Source organism: Lathamus discolor, chromosome 6, assembly GCF_037157495.1.
Source record: "Lathamus discolor isolate bLatDis1 chromosome 6, bLatDis1.hap1, whole genome shotgun sequence".
Classification (NCBI taxonomy): Eukaryota; Metazoa; Chordata; class Aves; order Psittaciformes; family Psittacidae; genus Lathamus; species Lathamus discolor.
This window is the reverse complement of record NC_088889.1, coordinates 35,343,063-35,370,293: the sequence shown is the minus strand read 5'-3', so window position 1 is coordinate 35,370,293 and position 27,231 is coordinate 35,343,063. Positions and strand designations below refer to the sequence as shown.

The following is a 27,231-nucleotide window of genomic DNA, read 5'->3' as shown; positions in this document are numbered from 1 at the left end:
AACAATTTAGAACATCTCAAAATTGCAAGTTATGACTGTAATCCAATTTTGAAAATTTACTATTAACCCTTTAAAGTCTTACAACAGAAAGCAAAGACAAAAGACTGCCATTTCTCCTTTCTAAATTTTTGTCTCAGATGTTAATTGTCTGTATATTTCAAAGCTGGTTAAATTATGTTCATCTAGTTCCGTGACGCTTATCACGAATGCTGCATTTAGATTGATTATATCCTCATATGGAAACTGTCTACAACTTTGTATTGAGAACATGAAATACTGTTTATGTTTTTTTTTCTCTTCCACAATGACACACATTTTATTTGATGTAACATATCCACCAATACAGAGATTTTCTTCAGGAGTGATGCTTACCTCAAACTCGTTGGCAGGATGCTTGATGATTTTAAAAATAAGAACGAATACTGACAGCATTTCTTAAACGGAGTTTAAACCAAAGTGACTGCATTTGGTATTTTTATGCCTTTGTCACATAAAAAGAGGTAAAATCCATGTCAAAGAGTCTTACGTGACAAAGAAAATTTCCATGTGGACAGCTCTATTAATTGCCATTATAATGACCTGTCCATGGATTTACATGAATTATTTCAGAACCTTTTGGGGCTCCTCCTGCTTATTACTCACAACTTTCTCTCCTCTATTTTTGTTTCTTATTTCTCTGAGACACACATATGATTTCTAAATGATTCAGGTTTTCTTCCTTTCCGCAACACCTCCATTTGGCTAGGTAAGAGATGACTAACTTCCGAAATCTTTGCAAACCTTACTTCCTCAGACAACTGCTAGGGCTAATCAATACATGATTACTATGGAATCAATTGTTGGAGCACGGATGGAGCAAATAATAATAAAGAATAAGGAATATGATAGGCAGTTCAGGAGAGAAATAGCAGGCCCAGGAATCACAGCTTAGATCTGGTAGAGTTTATTAATTTCAATTCAGTATCAAACCCATTTTGGCTTTAAATATAGAAAATTAATAATACACTAGCAGCACACAGCATTACAGTCTGCTAGTAATCTGACATACATGGTGAAAGTAAACATCTACTTTCCAAGATGTGACCACAGTTTACTACATAAGACAATGCGTAACTTGAACATGAGTTATTACTTAATGTGATTTTTTTTTAAAACATCATATTATTTCCTTTAAAATTAACTAAAAACAAGCTAAGTTACCTTAAGTGTTAAATGAAACGATAAAGTAAAAGCAACAATCATAGAGAAACTTTTTTTCTTTGCAAGAAGAAAGGTTTGATTAAGTGGAGGGATTAGAATACATACTGGATAAAGAAGCAAATCAGAACTCCCTAATATCTAAAAAACACTGCCACCTATTAGCCGTTTTGTAGCTCACCAGGAAATTTGGTGCAGGGCTTACGGTGGAAAGTGGTTTAAATCGCACTTTGCATAACCTAATCCTTATCTTCATTCCTAAAAAAAAAAAACCAAAAAACAAAAAAAACCCAAAAAACAGTACAACAACCTCCCCCCAGCCAATCTTACCTGACTGTTCTTGTCCATCAGTTGGTTGATGGTTTCATTTTGTTTTTCCACCTCATGATCCAGTTTCTTATATTTCAACTTCCATTGGCGGATAGTTTCCTGTGCTCTCACTTTCAGATCTTCTCTTTTCTTCTCAGCCTCCAGCCTGAGTGCCTCTGCTTGCTTGAATTCAGTGAAGTACCGTTCTGCTTCTTTGGTACTCTCTTCCACCTGCTGAGCTAACTCAGCAGACTGGAGTTCAGTTTGTCTACGGCCATCCTCACAAGCCTTGTAGCAACTCTGTATCTCCTTTAGCTGGTCCAGAATTTTTTCCTGCTGCTTCTCCCTGTTTTCCAGGTCAGATGTTAACTCCTGGAATCATCATAGTAGAATATGAAAATTCCAACTCTAAAGATATACAATATGAAACCTCACCAAACAACATACAGCAACATTAAACAGCATTTCTATCTAAAATGGGAACAGCATAAAAGATCCCCCTGACTACCAGGGAAAACCCTGTAAGCCCACAGAATCTCCCCCTCTGCAATGGTCAAGAATTTCAACAAAGATATAGCATACATGGTTACTCTATCCTACTTATACCTTCTGTATTTGTTCCTCATCTGCTTGCTCGTTAGTTTTTATATTTTACTTTTGAGAAGGAATCATTGACCAGGATTCTCACATATTACACATTAGACAAATATGCACTAAAGAAAATAGTAAGACGTGAAGAGATGAACTTAAACAGATGAGAAGAAATGAACTTAAACAGATGAGAAGACACAGATAATTGGCAATGAAAGAACAGCATTCACCACAGACGGTAGATGTTTCTAGAACAAAGTGCAAAGACATTTGAAAATGTAACAAGCATACTAGAGCCAACATTAGTTGGCTTTTCAATATTGAATTAATTGAAACCACACATTTTAATAGTAAGTGCTGCCCATCTCAAATCTGATATTTCCCAGGACAGTCTCACAAGCAAGTCAGGAAAAATGTTTTCCATATACCTTCTGCAAAAGCATATTCAGAAACCAGTTACTGAGGCTTCACTCACAAAACTGAATTTTATTAAGATCATCACACAGAACTCCACATTAGCATTCTGTATTTTGGGCCTGTTTATACTGTCTTCATACCATTCGGTATTTTCATTAATCATAGAATAGTTTGGGTTGGAAGGGACCTTCAAAGGTCATCTAGTCCAACCCCCACTACAATAAGCATCTAGTCTTCCACTAGGCGGGTCTGCAAAGGTATTGATTTATCTTATTTTGTAAGAATATATCTTTACGTTCAGAAAAGTGTTAATTATTGATCTTCAGATATCTTGACTCATATAATGAATAAACTGGCTAAGATTTTCATCATTAGAGGATGAAAAGCCATAAAATTAATTGTAATGAGGATAAGATCTTAATCAATCTTCATAAGACTGAAAGACTCATATTACTGAAGAATTCTAATCTTAAATAAGCAAACCAATAACTTTCCATCAGAAAATTTGAAGTATTTTAGTAAACTGACTGTCTGCTGTTACACTCTAGTGGACAATACTATAAGACTACTTTGACCTAATTTGATTTACTAATTACTTCTCATTCTAACAACTTCACAAGTATAAGAGTCTAAAAATGCTTAGGGAAACACTAGAGTATTTCATCTCACAATGTGTGTACTTTATTTATTTCTTAGCCTAACAGTCAGGTCATAACAGTCAGCCTAACAGCCCCATATCTATATAGTTCCATGCAGAAAAATATATTTAAGATAGCTGCATACATTTGCAAGATCATACAGAAGCATCCCCAGGTGCTACAGCAATTGAAATAAAAATTCCCTCTATTAAATTTAAAATATAATTTAAAATTGAACTCACTTCTAAACATGAGTTTAAGAATGTGATTATAATCTTTTTCATCCTTTCCATTTTACATCATATTGTGCGTTTATGGCAACTGTCATGGACTAAATATACCACACAAATCAAAATGTTGAACAATGACATTTAAATAAATCAAAGGAAATTTCTAATATCACATGTACACCAGAGGCAAGCGAAGTTACTTCCCACTAACTAAAGATAAATTACACTTAAGTCAAACATGACTGGTCACTTCCAACTGGGAATCAGGCTATCTGACAGGAGCAGCTGTTAGAACAGGCTTGACAAAATGCTTTGTTAGTACCTAAGTTTAGAAATTCACATCCTTGCATTCCTTGATGTCTCATCAAAACAAAAACACACTAGCTATTTTCCTGTTACTTCCTCTGTAGAAGAATGGCAGTGGGAAGCAGATAAGAAGTACAAAGTGTTTTCTGTTGAGATAATCAGGGAAGTCAAAGATTTCAAACTCGGAGCAATGGCAATAACCCCAACTGAGAAGTCTTCCATCAGTATTTCAGAGAGCAGGAAATAAGTATCAAAATGTCATTCTGACCCTCAAGAAAGTATGTTCTACAAGCAGAAGTTTTAAGAGAAGTTTTTATCCAATTATCTCCTGCCACCAAAGTAATTGGGATTTCTCAGGTCCCACAAAACTAAAAAACTATCATGTTTCAGATTAATCTGGAGTTGCACTGGCCAGCTAGAATACAAATGCTGGTGGGCATCAGGAAATTAGTTCTGCTTGCCTTATCCTCTACAGAAGCACTGTAGGTCTTTTTAAACCTGTTCAATGAACCAATTTCATAAAGCACATAGGAACTTATTTTGAGACTTCAGTTTTTTCCAAACATAATTTGTTGTATTAGTTCAATTTAAATTGGCATAGAAGTTGACAAGTGAAAAGAGCAGATGTAAACTGCATAGTATGTTCCTGTAAATCTATGAAAAGACAAAAAAAAAAAAATCCTACTTTTGAATTTGACAAGTAATACAATGCCATTTCAAATAAAATTACCTTCATTAGAAAAATAAACACAAAATACAGACCTCCCTGTCTTACTGAATGCCCCAATACAAATACAACAAATGTTAAATACCTGACTACTGAAATCCCACATAAAGTTTAGAAAATATCCTCACTTCTCCTTACAGTACTGAAAGACAGTACTTTTCAGGGATCTTACTACCAATGACAAATCTAAACAAGAAGCACAGAAGTCTACTGTATTAAATAAGACGGTTACTACCTCCTTATATTTCATTCTGTGCTCAAGATAAAAGTCTTCTAAAATTCCAGCGTCAGACTGCTGTTACTCATTTCACAGAGAATCACTTTAAATAAGTATGTTTACCATAAATAAGAATACTAACATTCATTAATGTATCATTATGTTCCCTCTAATTGCTAAAAAAGAGGAGCTATGACCTTTTTTTCTTAATCTACTGTACTAGCTCATAGAATAACGTATCCCAGTTCGTTTAAGTTAAGTATCCCAGAAAGTTAAACCTTAGTTCTGAAGCATTATGAATGGGAAATTAAGGAGTAAATACTAACTTATAAAAGTAACTCCAGAAACCACTATTAATGGTAACTGCTGATAAAATCAAATCACCTTTTCTTTGTACATGGGAAAGAGAAGCAATCCAAGCCATGAATTCATGGGCAACAGCAAATACCTTTTTTTGGTTTATTTACAAGATTGGAGAGAAAAAACTCTACAAATGCCAATCAATTTTCGAAGTTATTTATAGAATAATCCATGAAGAACATGGCAGTTACTCTAATTTTTAAAGGTTATTCCCTAATATGGCATATCAGCTACCTTAAGCGTATGAGAAATTATAAAAAAATAAAAAATAAAAAAAAGGAAAAAAAAACCCACAGCAAAAACCAAAACCAAACAGAAAAAACAACTTACCTGTATGTGCATTACAAGCTGTGCTTTCTCCTTGTCCTTACGCTCTATGCATCTCTTCAGTTCTTCTACCTCTGACATTACAGCATTATGACTCAACTTTGCTTTAAGATCCAAAATATGTTTCTCCATTTCCTGCTTCTCTCTCTCATATCTTTCAGTTACTATAAAAGAGTGACATCAGAAAAGCAAACCCAGTAGAAGCACCGACTTGTGGTAAATTATTTTTTCATTTCTCCTTTGACAGCCTTCTTGTCTACTTGAGACGATTCTACAACTATTGATTTTGAACAAAGTATCTGTGAAAAATGGCTATACTTGTATCATAACATTTTACTGAATGAGACAGTATTTCCAGTTTACCAGTCATTTTATGGGGGTTTCCCCCCTCCTTTTTTTTTCTTTTCTCTTTTTTTTTTATTAAAACAAAATACCACAATAAAATAGAATCAGATGGAAAAAACAATGGTGTAAATGAAACGGCTACAAACTTCAAGGCCAAGATTTTATCCTACCAGAGTAATACCTCCTGCTTTGGAAATCACACTACGTGTGAATTTTATGTCTGAATCCTACAACTTCTTGATGGAAGTAAGCTATAAATTTCCCCAAGCAGAATTTCAAAGGTCTGTAGTCATAAACAACTACTGGAAGCAAAAAAACCTCCATTTGTATTCTTCCTATGCATCTTTGAAGAAACAGAAATAACACAAGAAGAAAAACAACTGCATAAATTATATAGATATATGTGTATCTCTAAGTAGGTCCATTACATTGCTCTTGTTTTCTTTATATTTCTACAACAGTTTTGATTTATAATTATAATACAAATGGAAAAACTAAAATACGCTTTCATTAACATGAAATGAATATTGTTTCAAGTAAATTTACTTTTAAGCGGGTAGAAATGTAGAATCATAGAACAGTTTGGGTTGGAAAGGACCTTAAGTTCATCTAGTTCAAACCCTCCTGCCATGGGCAGGGACACCTCACACTATAGCACGGCACCGAAAGTTCTGTTCAACCTTCAACATTGTCAGGGATGAAGCATTTACTGCTTCTTTGGTCAACCCATTCCAGTGCCTCACCACCCTCATGGTAAAGAATTTCTTCCTTATATCTAACCTGAACTTCCACTGTTTAAGTATAAACCCATTACCCCTTGTCCTATTACTACAGTCCGTGATGAAGAGTCCTGCTCTGACATCCTTGTAGATACATTAAAATGACTGGAGAAAAACTATTAAAATGAACATGTACAAAATCTAGCCATTTCCCAGTGCTCTATATGGGAGTTGTAAAACAGGGAGTCAGATTTCTATTTTGATAATCTATTTTAAATAATCTATTTTAAAGATAATTCAATACCTTAAGTATGACAATATACAAATAAGTCATTATCCAAACCGATTATGCATTCACAGAGACACTGGATTCGGAGCCACTTTTCCTCTATCATCCTGACTAATACATTTTTACATTAGTAAAGAAAAAGACAGTCTAATGCCTTCTGATAATCCTTGAAAAGTTTAAATACAGATAGATAACTAACGATGCAGCAAAGACCTTGCTAAAATGGTAATTTAATATGCAATTAATAACATCTTGGAATTGTTTAAAGTATTTTAAATATCATTGTTCCATCTCTAAAATTCTAAAATATTGCAAACAGTAGCCCTGACTGCATCATACTGGTAAATTTTTTAACCTCTCTGGAACAAGTTGTTATCCCTTAGAAATTTTACCAGAAGTTCATCAGTCTTACCAACCAACTACATAAATTACATTTACTATGATTTTCAAGATTGAAGAAATTAAACTGCAAATAGACTGATATGTAAAATTGTAGAGAAATTAGAAAATATTAAAAATATTTCATGTCTTCCTTCTGTAAAATTACTACTTTGCTGAAATTGCCTTTAATAATCTTCATTTATTTTAACCATGCAAATCATGGTATTTTATCCTAAATTTTAACTCATACTTGTTAATTTTCAGATGTCAGCACTTATTAACTTAAAGCTGGGGACTTATAGGGCTGGTTTTGTTGAGACAGTAGAATAATTAGACTGAAACTCAAAGACAAAATTCATGTCCAGGCTAACTAACAAATTTGCAGGCCTCTAGTACAAAGTATGAGCACTGAACCTGTTCTGATTCTCCTTTCATTATCTTGTACATCCTGGTAGCTCAGCCGGTGTGAAATTTGATGCTGTAACTCTACACGGTCTTCTTCTGCTCTCAAAAGTTGGGAACGAAGATCCTCTATCTAAAATGCATGTACAAGTGTCAAATGTTTAATTAAAACAGAATGAAAAAGTAAATAGTGTACTTCTATTAAACACTACTAACAGACAAAAAAAGTCTATGCACAAGTAGTATTTAAATAAATCTCAAGAGTACTGCAGATGGTAAAAAAAAAAAAAAAAAGACAAATTACTTCCTAATTATAGGCCAAAAAGTGATTCTTCAAAATGAAAAGAAATATTTTATGTTGACCACAGCAGAGCACTAACTTCTCTAGACTAAACAAAATACTACCATTTTATATGTTGCTATTGTCTTTTTACACTGGTAGTGGAAATATCTATACGTATTTAATAAGCAATATACTTTATGTAAATTCTGCTCATTAATAACACTATTTTCTTATCCTTAAGAAACACGGGTGCTTTTTACAATTTTCCTTTCTATCATACACAGCCTAGCACTTAAAGATGGCACTGCGTACAGGAAAATAAAGAAAAAAGAACATGCTAAAATTGCTTTGTAGGAAAATAATTCGTATTATCCATATGTGATAAAGCTCTGTATTGCATGCACAGTGAGTTGAGTTCAAAACAGTAATACAACCAAGTCAAACTTCTGCTAGATGCACAAGTCAAACAACCAACATTAACAGGTGAGTATGCCAATTGTCCCTTCCCTATTTATTTCAAATTTTTCCCCCAGCTCCTCTGAAAGAAGGATTAGAGATATTTAGGAGAAAGGAGAGGTTTTTGAAGCTATAATCCAGGTTCCCGCAACTTCCAGATTTAATCATATGTAGAATCATAGAATCATATCAACAGATACTGTTTAGAGCACAGTTTAGACAGTTTTTCAGGTATTTGTTCTTTATATATTATCACATTTTAGCATACAATACAGCAGATACTTCTAAATCACTGGTTTATACAAACTCATCAATTCGAGTGTGCACTTTGCACAACAATTATTATTAATACAGAAGTTTCTAAAGCATACTATAAGGGGAAGTTACAAAAAATATTATTATTTGTAATATTATTATGAGTTTAAAAAGTACCATAAGTACTACCACTACTAAAATTATTACATAACAAGCGTATACATAAAAAGTTTGGAAAGCAGAAAAAGCATACCAAGAGCTCAGACCACATATTTTAGACCTTTAAACCTGCCTTTATGTATCTCTTTCTTGCCCTTCCAAAACAATGCTATCAGAATATGAGACAGGAAGATTAAGCAAAAGACTCAGATACAGTCTAATACAAATTTTCACCACAAGTATTTTCACCACAACAGAGCAGTTACCTGATGCAAAAGAGCTTCTCTTCTGCCTTCTGATTCATTCAACTTTTTCTGTGACTGTTCCAATTTTTGTGCAAGCTTTCATTATAGAAGATGAACATAGAAAAGCAATGTGCACATCATATTACAAAAGTGTATTTCAACTATTTCATTCTGGCAAAAATTAATCGATATAAGCATCTATCTAAACCAAGGTATACATTACAAAACCTTATTTGTCAAAAATCTTAAAGCAAGCTTTCATTTGTACTAAATTCCCGCTATATTTATTTAATTGCATAAAAGAGGGTTTCACTCACAGTCTATAATTTTTGTACCATATTCTATGTCACATGAAGATACAAAGTGATATACATAATCCGAAACAAAAAATTAAAGCAAACTTTTACTGGATTCAAAGTAAAAGAAAAGAAAGTAAACCTCAAGGAAAAGCTTCAAAAACATTGTCCCTGGATTTGAAACATACTTTTTAATTCAAATCAAAATTAAGTGATTTCCAAGTATTAACACTTGGAAGTCACCTCTGTAACACAGTTCATTCATAAAATCATTAAAGATAACATGCATTGCTAGAACTGGTAATTGGTAAATTCTGTGGCTTTTATGTTGTTCAAGATGCATTTGAATTATTCAGTGAACAATACTGAAAAACTGAAGTGCCAGAATTTCATACGATTAGAATTTTTCCTAAAAATAAAATATTAAGAGAATTTTAAAATATTTACATCAGAAATAGTCAAACTGATGATCATTTAGGAAAACAAACAAAAATAAATAAAAAACAGCAGAAAACAAAAGCTACAAAAAAATTTCTTACTTCTACCATAAATAGTTCAAAGATCACAAAGATCCAGATGGAAATAAACAGAATTTTTGACAGCAGAAATTGTTATTGCAGAGATAGCAATGTCAAAAGGATGTTGAGAGGCTGGCAAACGGGCAAAGTAAACAGGACTAGCATTAATGGAATGAAGAGAGTAAAATAAAACATTACATAGACGGTTTAGCATAAAGGATATAACTTTGAAATCACGGACACAAAGGCTAAACTCTATGTAAGAGAAAAAAAGAGATAGAAAAATCATAATATTGCCCTAGAATCCTGCCAGAACACAAATACAAGAAATCTTGTTTTCTATGAACAGGAAGAGAGCAATATGGCAACAGATAGCTCAGTAAGAATAACGAATAATAATAACGATGCATAACGTAACTAGCATTAGTTGTAGGGATAAAAAAAAAGATGTATCTTTGAGCTGCTGCAAATAAGCAACAGCAGACTATGTATAAATCCAGAGACGAATCAGAGAAAGAAATCAAGGATAATCTCCAAGTTATAAACTTGCCTGCCTGGCAGGATGGAAAACTTGTTAGAAGTAACACACTGTAACCCAAGAGCTAAGAAAGAAAGAAATTGCGTGTTGCTACATTCATAGTGCCTCAAATGCAAAAAAAAAAAAAAAAAAAAAAAACAAAAAAAAACCCCACAAAAAACAAAAACAAACCCCCCCCTCAAAAAAATAAAAAAACAAACCACAAAACCACAAAACCTTGTTATCTTAAAGAGTAAAGACAGTTTCATCCTGCTGGTTTCCCTGAAAAAGGAAGCATATACTGTAACATATGACACTATACACTTAACTTAAAACCAAACAAGAAAGAAAATTAAAGTCTTACTTGATTCTTTTCACTTTCATACTTCACAAGTTTATTTCTCATGAGTTCTTCTGTTTCATCTGCTTTAGCATCTTGCTTCCTTAAAGCCTTTGGCAGGGAGAAATATATTGTGAACTTCATTATGAAAGTTACAGAAGTCTTCTTTGCAAGTCTTAAAATGAAAGAATCTAGTGATATATTTAAGAAAGAAGATCTAGACAAATGCTTTCTATGTCCAATAATTCCATGTGAAGCCAATGTATATTATGAAAAAATAAATATATGTCCACACATACATAAACACACCCATGTACAGAACAGGGTCAAATACAAAATCAAAACTAGCACTAACATCCTTCCGATGTATAGAGCTCCAGATGCTGAAGGCTGACCCTAAACACTTTGAAATGAAGGTTTAAGAGCCTCAAGAAATCCTCTACAGATAAGCTGCAAACATATCAGATGAAAAGAATATATGCTGTAATATAAAATATGAACAATATTAAATACAATGCACTGCAGTAAGGAAAACAGTACCATAAGGTTGTGTTGGAAGCCAGAAAAAGGAAAAAAATATTTTCATCCAAATCTGGGCACATGCTTAGAATAGCACTATTGTTGTTCTGTTGTAGTTTTAGACAGAATAAACTGAAACTTTCCTAATCAAAAGTTACTGAAATTGTTGTGCCCTACTTGGGGGTGAGGGAGAGAGAGAAAATAAACATGGGGACTTTTTTCCCAAAGTATCTAAAACAGTTATGTACATTATCTAAAACATCTTAAAAAACAAAATTGCTTTAAATTGTCTTGAATATCAATTTCAAAATCTTTTCTTTCTGCAAACCAACACTATTTGTAGAACATAGCCAATCACTATCAAAAGAATGTATTACACATCACAGACATTAATGACACAATTTGCAACATGCACAACCCAAGCTTGGATATCTCAAGACATAACAATGTCATCAGCTTATCTTAAATACCACTCAGAAACATCAGCTAGGAGAGGTCACTAACCATACTAAGAGAATTTGCTGTGAATTTTAGTACCTATGTTAATAAATCTTGTTTTGTTACTACACAACAAGACCAAGTGGCTTACACAATACCCACAAATCAGAGACCTTAGCCTTTCACTTTCATCCAACACCGTGAAGTGCAAGTACATCTATTCCTTCCACCATTACTTGCTAAAACTACAACAGAACACATAGCATGTCCTGAAAGAACTGTCTTTTTCCCAGTCTGTTCTTCCTGAGTAGCATTTTTGTTTTACATTTTAAAAGAATATTTCCTTAAATATCTCTGAATTTTGACCTTATAATTAGTGCAATTTCATTCAGGTTTTGAACATTTTCTTTTCATTGTATACTGGGGAATGATTTCACTGTACAAAAACAGAAGGCAAGATATTAATTAGCCCCAGTGAAGCCAAGCATCCAATTTTAGAAATTCTGCTTTTAAAAGTAGCTCTGTGGAGAAAATAAACAGATTTATATACTTATCTCAGTCTTACATCCTACCACCTCAGGAAACATAAAGGTTTCACTATAGTTTGGACTACTTGAACAGTTTACACTAAAAACTGAGGTTGTGGAAAACAGCTATCATAACTGTGCCACTGAAAATATTATTCTATAAAGAATTATGCTTTTAGTCTTACTGATTCATAATCTAATACTGTAAGACTGTAACATACCTAAAATATTTCTCCAGGTATATCTGTCATTCCCATCAACTACAAAACTCAACACTGCACACAGACACGACACACTCCCATTTTACTCAAAAAGACTAGGGAAAACTCCTAGTAAGCTGCATGAAAAAAAAAATATATATATATCCGAACAAACCAAAAAATCAAACAAGATCATCACTTCAGCTAATGTCATTATTGCATGAGTTTTCAGGGTTTCTATAAACAATTAAAACAACCAGTTCAGAACACTCTGCTAGGAATATATGATAAGTACTAACTGCAACTGAGCTTCATTTTTACTAGTGAAATTAGAAGCTCTGTTATATACAGTCAACTGTATGCCACCCTTAGTTTTGGCACGAAATTAATAATATAAGAATTAAAAAGTTATGTTTTCATGTGCAGATTTTGCTAGAGATGTCAGCATCAGAAGGAAAATGTTAAAACTGGGCTTGAATCAGATATATCAGGTAAATTTTCAAAGATTTCCCTACTGAAGGCAAAAAGTATGTCTCTGTATTAGGAGTACATCCTAAATCCCAGAAGCCACCACTGAAATAAATATGCTATTTCAACTTATCAGGATCACTGAATGATATTTAGGCAATTAAATAGCAATAATTCCAAATAAAAAGGCAGTCTTTCCTATCACTGATATTATAAACATGACATTCAGTTTTATTTTCTGTATTATAAAAATAGGCCATAACCATTTCATTTTTAAGAAAAAATAACTCACATATATACGAGTTAAAATTCTTCAAAAAGAATTAATGTTGAAATAAATTATATATACCACATATGCACCACTTCAACTGTAAAACACAGAATCATAGAATCATAGAATAGTTAGGGTTGGAAAGGACCTTAAGATCATCTAGTTCTAACCCCCCTGCCATGGACAGGGACATCTCACACTAAAAACCATGTCACCCAAGGCTTCGTCCAACCTGGCATTGAACACTGCCAGGCACGGAGCATTTACAACCTCCCTGGGCAACCCATTCCAGTGCCTCACCACCCTCACAGGAAAGAATTTCCTCCTTATATCCAATCTAAACTTCCCCTGTTTAAGTTTTAAACCGTTACCCCTTGTCCTGTCACTACAGTCCCTAATGAAGAGTCCCTCCCCAGCATCCCTACAGGCCCCCTTCAGACACTGGAAGGCTGCTATGAGGTCTCCACGCAGCCTTCTCTTCTCCAGGCTGAAAAGCCCCAACTTCCTCAGCCTGTCTTCATACGGGAGGTGCTCCAGTCCCCTGAACAGCCTCATGGCCCTTCTCTGGACTTGTTCCAACAGTTCCATGTCCTTTTTATGTTGAGGACACCAGAACTGCACACAATACTCCAGGTGAGGTCTCACAAGAGCAGGGTAGAGGGGCAGGATCACCTCCTTCGACCTGCTGGTCACTCTCCTTTTGATGCAGCCCAGGATACGGTTGGCTTTCTGTGAGCGCACACTGCCGGCTCATGCTCATTTTCTCACCAACCAGCACCCCCAAGTCCTTCTCCGCAGGGCTGCTCTGAATCTCTTCTTTGCCCAATCTGTAGCTGTGTCTGGGATTGCTCCCACCCAGGTGTAGGACCTTGCACTTGTATCTTATCCGAGTAGGTGCTAGGTAGGCAATCAGTTAATTAATCAAAGTGCCATTAAGAAATTGAAACATCTGGTCATCTACATCAGCTTTTACTGATGATTCAGAAATTGCATAGGTAAATATTAATTCTATGTTTTCCCTCCTCCTTCTACTGCTTTTCAAGTAATTCTTTCTTACTGGTTTGTGCCACATTTTGTCTCCACTAAAGCTTTCTCTGTGTACAATTCCTCTTGTGAAAGGAAGGATTAAAAGAAAAAAATACTACGTAAAGATCCAACCGATTCTTTAATTTCACTTCTTGTCTCCAAAGAAGGGGCTGGGGGAGTCAAATGTCAAAAATGGAAACTAGGAAGGGGATGCTGAGGACAATGGTTCAAATACATGCTTGCCCCTGATGGGTCCCAAGCAGCAGGCAGAGAGCTCTGCCCAGCGAGGCTGAAGCACCAAGGAACAGTAACAAGCCTGCCATCATTAGGATTCCCTCACCAAGATCCTCCTCTTAAATGCATTAATGTCCAGGTTGGCCAGGAGGCTGACAAGGCCTTTGAGGGGCAGGCATGGAGAAAGCCACATGGAATCAACTTCCATATAAAGCGGTCTTCGCAGCAGGGATCGACTGGCTAGAGGTCACACTGTCTGCCTAGGTGGTCAGAAACAGGCTCTTGTCCCTGACAGACAAGATGCCCTTTTGATTTGACTCAGTAGAGCAAATCTTGGAGGTCTTTTTAAAGAGTTCACTAGCACACGGCAGTATGAAAATATTAACATACCTGGTATACCCCAGCTAAATATACCTCATCCATATACAGTACACTGAACCCCAAAGCTTCAAATAGATAAAATTATTTATTCAGTGCTAGACATATTTTTTCTTGTATACAGGGAAAACTAAGTGGAGGCCTCTAACAACATAGTTAAAATTATATATATAATATACATATAATAATATAGTTGTTAGAGGCTCTGTCTTAATCTTTCCAAATCGGGAAAATCTTCCAATGGCAAGTCATAACTGTTACTGCAAACTAAGCCTACTAACTGGTTTTGGTTTTGTTTTGGGTTTTTTTGTTTTGATTTTTGTTTGTTTGTTGGAAGTTTTTGGTTTGGGTTTTTTTTTTTTTTTCTAATAAAACCAGATTATTTGAAAGTAATGCATGGCCCACAAACTGAAATTTCAAGTAAGACAGATCAGTGAATTATGTTCTTACTGGCAGAAATACCCAAGCAGACAAGCCTCATGCTGTATTTTAAAATAAGAGAACAAATGTACCACGTCCTAGTGAAAATTCTTCCCCTAACTTGCTATATTAGCAACTAGCAGGGGTCTGAGTATCCTACCTAGATATAGCAGCCAGGCATTTAAAAACAGACTGCCTAGATATTTCAGTGAGAGATATGTATGAAACTTGCTCATGTTCCAAGGCTGTCAGATTCAAATATGAATTCAAATACGAAAAACAGAAACCATTAGCCACAGGTGGCATAGCACAGAGCCAAAGAACAAGTGTCAACGATGCATTAAAACATCCAGAAGGCTCAGAGCACAGATAAAGTTTATGTTTGTCTAGAAAAAGCAGAGATAAAAAACACGCAAAAAGAGAATTTTCATAAACCCTTTTGATTGTCAGTCTACTCCACTCCCATTGAAAGTCCACCAGCCTCTTGCACTTCACAGTATGTACAGTGGGAGGCAAAGAAAATCCAAGTACCCAATTGCACGAAGGAAAAACCCAAAATGTTTCCTAGCCTATTCAAGTTACTAGCTTATGACATAACTATAGTTACTGCCTCATTACAGACTGTGGGTTCAAAATGTTCTATAAAGATGTTGACCTAAAGCATGCAAAGCATGAACACACAGACTCATTGCACCAAAATCCAGGAAGAATAAGAAGCATAAGAATTAGTAAAGCCATCCGGGACATCCAAAAGCCCATTTTTAAGAATGATACTTTATCTTGTTTCAGAAAATGGATGTATAAATGCAAACAGTACAAGGCAATGGCGTCTTTATGTTCAAAATGAAGCACTGAAGAATCTTAAAATAGCTTTAGTTTACATAACACATATTTTGTTAAAGCAACATATACGTATGTGTCAGTAGCCCTAGAAAGATGAGAATATTTGTTCTCATTTCTAATCAGAAACACATTTGTACCGGAAATACAGAAGAAACTGAAGACATATGATTTGCATGAAATTCTGTTTGCTAATTGCAATTTTCTAATTTGCAGTAATTGCTGTTTAAACTGTGTGTACTGGTGAGCTGAAACACTAAGGTAAAAGATACATAAAAATGTAGAGACGGTAATTCTTATCCACCTACATGGAGCACATACAGACTATGGAATCAAAATAATAATGTAATTTAGATGTCATATAAATGTTTTCATCTGTAACAAGATTTCTTTATGGTGAGTATACAATTAGATATCATCCTGGGTAATAAACACTCTGTGATTTTAATAATAGTGCAGCACACATATAAAGTTTGCAAATCATAAAAAAGACAAAAGACAGACAAGAGAAAGACAAGCATATATATCCTCATACTCAGTTAGACCCTCAAAACATATAATTTGATAACTGATATTTAGGAAAATGATTCTCCTAAGATAGTAAAATACTGACAGGTAGTGGTCAGTTATGGGCACTGCACTTTCCTTAAAAATAGTAACTATTAATATTTAAAATGCACAAAATTTCTCAATTAAAGCAATTACTGGTTAAAAACAAAAGTCAAATTTAACTCTGTATGATTTGAAATGTATTAACGAGCAAACTAATGAAAAAGTCGTCTCATTAAATAGCCACAAAATTTAAATAGCATTTCTTTGTAAATCATTCAGGCCATAATAAATGACAGGATTTCAGAACTCAGTCCAAACCCTACCCTCCCTTCCTGTTACCCAGGAAGCATCTTGGAGAAATAATATAGGATAGTAAAGGACGTTAATAGAACATTACATCCATGCAATGATCACCAGAAGACTGAGGTTGCTGACAGAGCTAAGAGTCCATTTAACTCAAAATTCAAATTATAAAGGACAAGAAACAGAATAACAAACTAAAAAGCACTTAAAAATTATGTAGAAACATGCTCCATCCAAAGAACATTTGAAGCAAAGTATTTATTTACTTTATTCTCACTAGGGTCTACAAAGTACACAAAAATAACTCAAGAACATTCTTTCTAACATACAACTTAAGCTACAGACACACACACCATGCCCTAAGAACATTCATATCTTATAAAGACTACTTCTCGATACATTCTTCAGTACATGTATTTCTTCCATGTAGCACCAGCTATGAATGTATGGCATGTGGAAAAGGACTGTTCCAGCCAGGATTAGCTCTGAACCTTGACTTGGCCAAACTCGTAAGAGTGAAAGTTTATCAAGAAGACTAATAGATGTTGAAATTTCCCACAAACTGAGAATAAGGACTATGTTTTGAACAGTAGTGTCAAAAAAGTATTTTAAATAGAAAACTAGGGGCTCCTCAGGAAAAATAATTTACAAATACGTGCACAGAACAAAACAGAACTTTCAGAAGAAAAGATTAAAACATATTCATCTACACATGGACAGCTTAGGAGAATGAAAGGTCAAAAATGTACTTAGCATTTCATATTCATTAGGTATTAAATTTAAAAGATAAGCTTCTAGGAGAAGAGGTACCCATCTTGAGGGCTCATGATCACATAGCCAATAATATGGAAGTCTTTGAAAGAAAACTCAAATTAAATTGAGTGAATTCAAACGTGTTTCAAAGGCAACCATGGCGGTGTCACTGTATCTTTACAGATAAAGTTGTTATCCATTAAAAAAAAGATTGTTCCAGTCTGCAGATAACACTACAACATGACACCAACTCATTTTATTAAGCAGCTCTCTATCAGATGGAAGGCACAAACAAAGAATTTAGAAATGGATTAAGGCATATTAAAGAGCAATGAAAACTAGTAAAGCACTCTAGCTCTTTTCACTCACTAGGACATCAATACAGACAAAAATGCATCATAGAATCATAGAATAGTTAGGGTTGGAAAGGACCATAAGATCATCTAGTTAAACCCCCCTGCCATGGGCAGGGGCATCTCACACTAAACCATGTTACCCAAGGCTCTGTCCAGCCTGTCCTTGAACACCAACAGGGATGGAGCATTCACAGCTTCCCTGGGCAACCCATTCCAGTGCCTCACCACCCTCACAGGAAAGAACTTCTTCCTTATATGCAATCTAAACTTCCCCTCTTTAAGTTTTAACCCATTACCCCTTGTCCTATCACTACAGTCCCTAATGAAGAGTCCCTCCCCAGCATCCTTAGAGTTCCCCTTCAGGTACTGGAAGGCTGCTATGAGATCTCCATGCAACTTTCTCTTCCCCAGGCTGAACAGCCCCAACTTCCTCAGCCTGTCTTCATACAGGAGGTGCTCCAGTCCCCTGATCATCCTTGCGGCCCTCCTCTGGACTTGTTCCAACAGTTCCATGGCCTTTTTATGTTGAGGACACCAGAACGGTACACAATACTCCAAGTGAGGTCTCACAAGAGCAGAGTAGAGGGGCAGGATCACCTCCTTCGACCTGCTGATCACGCTCCTTTTAATGCGGCCCAGGATACAGTTGGCTTTCTGGGCTGTGAGCGCAGACTGCCAGCTCATGTTCACTTTCTCATCAATCAACACCCCCAAGTCCTTCTCTGCAGGGCTGCTCTGAATCTCTTTCTGAAATACTAGCAGAAGCACTACGAGCATTTCGATAAACATTGCTTTTTATAGGTATCAAAAGAACATCTTATCTTCTTAAATATGACTGCTCTGTAGTCTCTAGCGTTACATGAAATAAAGACATCATTCTAAACTGAAGTTCCTCAATATCACTGCACAGTGTAAAACAACTGCCTTCCAAAAAGTATGTATGCCATTGCCAGTATTAAAAATGAAAAACAAGGAATTGCACATTTCTTCTTAACTCTATTACATAATTAGAGATAACATTGCAAATCATCTTAAGGGAGGCAAAATAAAAAGTAACTCTTTGTTGAGACACAGATTTTCCAAACAGCAGTAACATCAGAAACAGAGATGTACTTTTTGTACATTTCCCAAAGCAAGCAGAAAAAAAGCTACTAGCTGTCTCCAATTTTAATTCATAATATAAACATAGGTATTTGTCTCCTAAACAATATTTTATGCTTCATCAGATACTGTTGAATAAAACTGTTTGAAAAGCAATGAAAAGCTGTCTGGCTACTGCAGCGCATTTGATTGCTTGTTGAGATAAGTTAAAAATAAACTGCTCACTGCAAGCGAAGTTTATATTTTAGAAAACAAAATGTTTTAATTGAGACAACCCAGCTAATGACTTGCTTTTGTTTGTTTGGAGTTTGAGGAAAGGCATGAGGCATGGGTTCTTTTGAAAAATGTTTGTGCCAGTTGCAAAAAACATCTAAACATAGACAAGACAGTATCATGAAGAACACAGACTGTACGTGTTATCATCTGGTTGCTAAAACAAGCAGAGATGGATCGATACAGTTTAAAATTAAGTGTCAAAGATATGAGCACTTTTACCAATTTGACAGGTACAGGCTCACAAATGCTGCAGGTTCCTAACTCACCCTTGAATACACAGGAAATTTTCATTTGCATACCTCTTGCAATTGAAGAGACATATGTCCCAGTTGGTCCTGGCGACTTTCTACAACCTGTCTTTTAGTACGCATTTCTTGCTCTATCTCTTGAAGTCTTCTCTCTACTCGTTCCAATACCTTCAAAAGGAAAAAAAAAAGAACACCTTGCAGGAAATTAGTGTGTCCTTTACTACATGTCAAAATAACAATGGCAAAAAAAGGTAAATAGAGTATGGGGCAGAAAGAAGAAATTTTTATTCTTAAAATTTTTCTTTTATTAAATAAAATTTAGATGGTATAGAAAATACCCAGAGTTACAGAAAAATTACTCAAGCAGGGAACTGACCTGCTATCTTGCTAGCAATATCCTACTTTAGGTATATGTATATTTTTATCTACAACGGTGGTTCTACTCAAGTGCTAAATATCTCAACATCAAGCTTGGTACAGTTTAACCTGAAGCTGCAATACAAAAATCTTAGCTTTTCCAGGCCTGATTAACCCCTGGAGAATCATTTCCTTCACATCTCCAGTCTGTGACCACACAGACCAGAGTCTGCCTTTCATAATCTGAAATTTGTGAGTGAAAAGTAGACAACAAGAGCTGTGATAGCACAAAATAATTACATCACTTTAAGACTTTTTCCCAATATGTTGTGAATACAAAGGAATACAAATAACAGTAGCTATTTGTCAAAGCAATTTGGATTATAAACACAATAATTCAACCTTAAACTACAATACCGCACGAGTTTACTTTTGCATTTCATGCTGCTAGCAGACAGCACCCTCTTGTGGGCAGCAAGTTAAATTTATATCGCTGAAGATTAGCAAGGAAAATACCTATGTATCATTTCCTCCCTACTTTAAAACTACTCATTTTAAACAACTACTAGAAAGAAATACCTCTTTTTATCTACATACCGTTTGGTGATACGGGTTTAAAACACTTTTCAACTACTCTAGTTCCTGATGCATGTAGAGGGGAACAAGTTGTGATCTGTACTTTCACCATTAAGCATACCTCTACTAGCACTAGGCATAAGCACAGAAAATTTTAACACGAGCAACACAGTTGTGCATTAACAGAAAGGTTAAATCTATGGTCTGGGCTTCATGAGTACATCAGGTTTAAAGACTGAAATGGTCTTGCTTTACAACAGAATAGAATCATAGAATAGTTAGGGTTCGAAAGGACCTCAAGATCATCTAGTTCCAACCGCCCTGCCATAGGCAGGGACACCTCACACTAAACCATCCCATACAAGGCTTCATCCAACCTGGCCTTGAACACCACCAGGGATGGAGCACTCACAACCTCCCTGGGCAACCGATTCCAGTGCCTCACCACCCTCACAGGAAAGAATTTCCTCCATATATCCAATCTAAACTTCCCCTGTTTAAGTTTTAACCCGTTACCCCTTGTCCTGTCACTACAGTCCCTGACGAAGAGTCCCTCCCCAGCACCCCTATAGGCCCCCTTCAGATACTGGAAGGTTGCTATGAGGTCTCCACGCAGCCTTCTCTTCTCCAGGCTGAACAGACCCAACTTCCTCAGCCTGTCTTCATACGGGAGGTGCTCCAGTCCCTTGATCATCCTCGTGGCCCTCCTCTGGACTTGTTCCAGCAGTTCCATGTCCTTTTTATGTTGAGGACACCAGAACTGCACACAATACTCCAGGTGAGGTCTCACAAGAGCAGGGTAGAGGGGCAGGATCACCTCCTTCGACCTGTTGGTCACACTCCTTTTGATGCAGCCCAGGATACGGTTGGCTTTCTGGGCTGCGAGCGCACACTGCTGGCTCATGTTCATTTTCTCATCGACCAGCACCCCCAAGTCCTTCTCTGCAGGGCCGCTCTGAATCTCTTCTTTGCCCAGTCTGTAACTGTGCCTGGGATTGCTCCGACCCAGGTGTAGGACCTTGCACTTGTCGTGGTTGAGCTGCATAAGGTTGGCATCAGCCCACCTCACAAGCGTGTCAAGGTCCCTCTGGATGGCATCCCTTCCCTCCAACGTATCAACCGGACCACACAGCTTGGTGTCATCGGCAAACTTGCTGAGGGCGCACTCAATCCCACTGTCCATGTCAGCGACGAAGATGTTAAACAAGACTGGTCCCAACACCGATCCCTGAGGGACACCACTCGTTACCGGTCTCCAGCCAGACATCGAGCCATTGACCACAACTCTTTGTGTGCAGCCGTCCAGCCAGTTCTTTATCCACCGAGTGGTCCATCCATCAAATTGGTATCTCTCCAATTTAGAGAGAAGGATGTCGTGTGGGACAGTGTCAAACGCTTTGCACAAGTCCAGGTAGATGACGTCAACTGCTTTACCCTTATCCATCAATTCTGTAGCCCCATCATAGAAGGCCACCAAATTGGTCAGGCAGGATTTCCCCCTAGTGAAGCCATGCTGGCTGTCACCAAGCACCTTGTTGTTTTTCATGTGCCTTAGCATGCCTTCCAGGAGAATGTGCTCCAAGATTTTACCAGGCACAGAGGTGGGACTGACTGGTCTGTAATTCCCCAGGTCTTCCGTTTTCCCCTTCTTGAAAATGGGGGTTATATTTCCCTTTTTCCAGTCGTTGGGAACTTCACCTGACTGCCATGATTTTTCAAATACGATGGCCAGTGGCTTAGCAACTTCATTCGCCAGCTCCTTCAGGACCCGCGGATGGATTCCATCAGGTCCCACGGACTTGTGCGCATTCAGATTTTGAAGATGGTCTCGAACCAGATCCTCTCCTACAGTGGGCCCAAGGTCTTCATTCTCACAGTCCCTGCGTCTACCTTCTAAGAACTGGGTGGTGCAGTCAGAGCCTTTGCCAGTGAAGACCGAGGCGAAGAAGTCATTCAGAACCTCAGCCTTCTCCAAATCCTGTGTAGCCAGTTCTCCCGAAAGCTTCCTCAGGGGGCCTATTTTGTCCCTAGTCTGTTTTTTGTTTGCTACGTACCTGTAGAATCCCTTCCTGTTATCCTTAACATCCCTGGCTAGGTTTAATTCTAACTAGGCCTTAGCCTTCCTAACCTGGTCCCTAGCTTCCCGGGCAACATCCCTTTACTCTACCCAGGCCGCCTGTCCTGGCTTCCATTTTTTATAAGCCTCTTTTTTCCTATCATTAATCCTGAAAAACAGGATTAAACAAAAGGCAGTCTCCTAAACACTACTTTTAGCCTCCTTTATAAAGGACAATACTAGTTATATCAGTTACCTTTTGATCTCCTTCATGTCTTTTGATGAATTTATTTCAAGTCACAACTGCGGAGTATGTAGATCACTTCCACTGTCTATCCTCCATTCCTCAACATTTTTCTTAGAAGCTGCTTTATATTTATGCAACTGTCTTCTAGAGATCAAGCCTTATTCTAAGAGGTTTAATATTTTTGCTCCAGTAGTGATGCCAAATATAAGTTTAAAGATTAGATTAAAAACCATGCACTGGACTCTTTTTTACAGTTTTGTGGGGTTTTTTTGTTGTGGCCTTTTTGTTGTCATTTTTTCCTGGAACATTTCTGCTAACTTGCTCCACAAAGCAATGAATGCACCACCTAATACAGTTCCCCCAGCATAACATTTACTCAGTCTACACTGGTATAGACATTATCTCTCACAAGAAATATATTCCCTGGCTCTGTAGCCTCTTTGACCTTCCTCAGTTTGTCACAGGCTCTGTGACACACAACAACAGGGATAAAAACAAGGAAAAAAACCCAAAACAATTAGAATCAGTTAGGTGTCAACTCATTAATTAGCACACGCAGAAGAAACCCTAAAAATCACTTCCTTTGTCTCAAAATACTCTATCTCAAGACATTTCTACCATCAGAGTATGCATCTTGTCCTCTAGGTCTTACCAAAAGCCTTGGTGTAGACAAGCAATTCACTGAAGAACAGTACATAGAGTACAGAGGTTCTACTTAAAATGAAATACTAGCACTGAATTACTGCATTGACATTGCTGTAGCAGCAAAATCTATGAAAGTTCCCCCACCACCAATTTAACACAAATAACAGAATGCCCTGTTTAAAACCAGGGTGACGTTTCAGTCACACGACTAAATGTAATCATGTGGAAGACGCTGGATGATTTATCTACAAAAAGCAGCATCCTACTTCTTGAGGTTCTCCCCTGTTTTTCAGCCCTCCACTGTTATTTCTAGTGCACAAGTCCTGATGACTGAAATCTATTTCAACAGATTTTTGTTCCCTTTCTTGTTTTGACCTATTTTATCATCAATGAAGACTTGAAACAGAAGTATTAAAAACCACAAAAATAGCAAAGTTCTTTCACATGTCACTTCAAATATTGTTAAACTTTTCCCTCAGGGCAAAGATGTGTGACATATATTTCATAAGTCACCCATGCAGTGCCAAATATCCCTATATTAGATTTTCTGAATGACAGTTCCTTATCTGACAATAATCCTGACTCTCCAAGGTATCACAGCCAAGACAAACCTCACGTGAAACCCATTTCACTTGACATTGCTGTCTTTTTTCCTCATACACAGCCTACACTAACCTTCTAATGCCACCATTTCAATTAAGTAGATACTTAAAGGTTAGTGCCATTAGAAGGTTAGTGTAGCATCTCAAGCATCTACTTAATTTGAACAAATCTGTGCTTCAGTGCAGTTGTTTTTTATGCATAAAGATCAGCTTTTCGTACTATATGGGATGTGCTTCTATACCAGGAGATTGCAACAAAATATCAAAGATGGCTATCTTATGTAACTATAAAGTAAATAAACATTCTTTCAATTGTTTATAACTCTATATGAACATTCCTCTAGCAAACATCCAAACTCTTCAAGGAAATGAGGAATCTCCCAAAACATTTAGATAAGAGATTTTGATAGAGTCGTAGAACCTGCAATCTTTATATCAAAAGCAGACATAGATTCTCAAGTACTAGGCCATGGAGAGTGCTTGACTTAAGCATCCAACTATGCTTGTGTTATCACCTCAGATGTCCTATAGGGTGGAAACAGCTCCCTTTAAAGGTAAAATTAATATGCATTGATCACGTTGTGTGGCTTAAAGTGTTCAGATTCAGCATCAAAAATGCTTTAAGAATTATAACGCCTAATAAAAATAAATTCTGAACTAGCAACTCTGAACAACTGCAGTGACTAGACCTTTATCACCCCACATACATATATATATATATACAGACAATTTGCAAACAACACTGCATATACTGAACACTACAGCTGTAAGAATTTAGATACATGTCCCTACAGAAATGAAGACTTAAAAGACCTGAACTGAAAATAATGTTTCTGCCATGAACTCATCCAGTCAAGATATCAAGATTTCAAGTTGACAATTCATTGCCAAGAATCATATAGTAGAATATAAATATGATGGCAGTATTAGAGGAGATTAAAAAAAAAAAAAAAAAAGCAAACAAAACCAAACACCTCCAAAGCAAAAACATAAAGGACAAAAGCACTAAGGAGAAAAGTTCCTGCACAACTTCGCATGAGGAAGTTATGAGAAAAAAGAATAAAAAAAAGAGAAAAGTATTGCCTCCTACCCAGCTCACTTTCACAAACGAGAAATCATTCTGAATTAAATAATCTCATTAGAAGAATTCCTAGACACAGCAAGGTACTAAAGGATCTCAAAAATGTACAATAACAGACCACAGTTTCTACATGCACTCTAAGGAGGAACGAATGATCAAAATTAAAAATAAAAATTAAAATCAAAATTTCTCCAAGATCATGAGTTTTGAAACAGAAAGTTTCTCTATATACACACTTGTAAAGCACTTGCTTTTACTTTAAATAAGCACCTGGAATATAAAACCTATCTATCTTGCCACTGTCATTATGTAAGGGTAGCATTATGATAACTAACAGTAGCTTAGATAAGTCCATGTTCAGATATATGTACTAATGTGTGGTATTGATTACCAGGACAGAAATCAAACTAGAAGTTCATGTCCTGTTTATATAACTAAAAATAAATCACCTTTTCATGTGAGTCACACTCACCGTTTCTTGTCTTTGGGACTCCGTAAGCTTTTCAGACAATTCTTCTACAGTTTTTCTTAATTCAGCTTCAGTGCTTCATAGAAAAATATAGGTAAGAAAATATTCTTACAGAAACTAAATATCAATTATGACAATTTTAAGCAGAAAAACTCCCAGATCTTTAAGCTACTTCAATTTCTTCTACAGCCTCTAAATTCCTAGCATAGAGACCAACCTCAAGTGGAAAATTCATGATAAAAAGTATTTGCATTTCTCAAGTGAAGATAACAGAGCATCTAGGTTGAAAGGCTGTCAACAACTATAAAATTATGAACAGGTCTACAGAGTGCTTTTGAATAGCAGTTCCTACTAGAAATTAGCAGACCAATTCCCATTATTGCTATCAGACAAAGCACCATATGTTGAGACAGTACGTACTTCAGAAAAGCATTATGGCCTGCATAAGAGCTTGCTCTCAAGAGACTTCAGTACCAAGAGTAAACAAGGAGCAAAGCTATAATAAAAGAAATTCCTGAGTCCTTGTCGGTTTGTCCATATATCTAGAAGGGAAGGAAAGCCACATATACTATACAAATCAGAATTGATGGGTCTTATCTACATTTATAAATACTGCACAAGATGAGGGGAAACAAGCAGTTCATAATACTGCTTTCATCTAAATCCTGTGCAAACCCCTACTCTTCACAAAATTATTTTTTTTAATACAGAGGAACAAAGGAGTTTAAGAATTATCTAAAAGCATAACAATTATGTTCCACACTATTCTTCATATGGAGTTATATTCTCTTCATACCGATTTCTTCTTGAAAACTCCCGACTGATGTCATCTCCTAGGCGAACTTGTTCACTGCTGAGATCTCGAAGAGACTGGTGGAAAGAATGCAGCTGTAAATCAAAGCACACAAATTAAGCCAAGGCTTAGGAACCCTTTTATCTGTGATATTCCTAAATATGTATACACACTTTTTAAAATAAAGCAGATAAAACCAGCCTACAATATATCAACAGAACAAAATTCCATGAATTGCATGTCTCTACTTCAAACAACCCTTCACAACACTTGCTCACTGACATTTAATTTTCAGTACATTATTTGCTAAACCAAGCTTCCCAACTATGGGGTTTTTCCTATCATTCAGAGCTTGGTCATTTTGGTTACCTGACACCGCACCATCTTTTTAACCTAATGCAAAGCAAGATGAAAGATCAGAACAGGTGAAGTCAGGAGAGACACATTTCCTTCTAATAAACACAAGTGTAAGTGAAAGAAAGTTCTGCCCAGCTATACATATTGCTATAAAAAGATGGAAGTGATCAAGCAGAACACTACAATGTATTCAGGAGCTACCAGAACACTGAGGAAAGATATTTTACCCTGCCCAAGACTTTACATACTCTACTAGAATGCTTTTCCAGAGCTGGGGGGGGGGTAGGGAAGGCAAACAAAAAACCTCCAACAAAAAGAACCCAATCACATCTATTTTCCTCTCTAATACCTCCCATCTTCCCCACTCAGCAGGCCTCCAATTTATAGTTAAACCTTTTAAGTAAGCAAATTTCTATCCTTCATGGGATAAAAAGAGACAGTTAATCCATCCTAATCCAACCTACTGCTGCCAACAGCTCAGTAGCCATGGCCACCATTATGAAAAAACCTGGTTTATAATAGCCCCTTTTTCTATGACCAAGACTTAAACCTACATCTTCCACAGCCCAGCTGACTGCCATCAACATTCAGACACAGGCACTACCATCTCACCT

The 27,231-nt window shown here is 36.4% G+C and overlaps 1 protein-coding gene across 6 annotated transcripts in view; it reads right to left on the bottom strand.

Moving 5' to 3' along the window:
* CEP128 (centrosomal protein 128) overlaps positions 1–27,231 on the bottom strand; it is a 106,837-nt gene that overhangs the window by 66,277 nt on the left and 13,329 nt on the right. For 5 of the 6 annotated variants that reach the window (XM_065685921.1, XM_065685923.1, XM_065685925.1 and 2 more), the window contains 8 exons: positions 26,264–26,355; positions 25,471–25,543; positions 19,486–19,602; positions 10,549–10,635; positions 8,875–8,949; positions 7,468–7,588; positions 5,323–5,483; positions 1,528–1,878 (listed from right to left, as the gene is read on the bottom strand). In XM_065685921.1, the coding sequence (XP_065541993.1) occupies positions 1,528–1,878; positions 5,323–5,483; positions 7,468–7,588; positions 8,875–8,949; positions 10,549–10,635; positions 19,486–19,602; positions 25,471–25,543; positions 26,264–26,355 (1,077 nt within the window). The remainder of the gene's footprint in view (positions 1–1,527; positions 1,879–5,322; positions 5,484–7,467; positions 7,589–8,874; positions 8,950–10,548; positions 10,636–19,485; positions 19,603–25,470; positions 25,544–26,263; positions 26,356–27,231) is intronic. The other variant, XM_065685926.1, reaches the window with a different exon arrangement.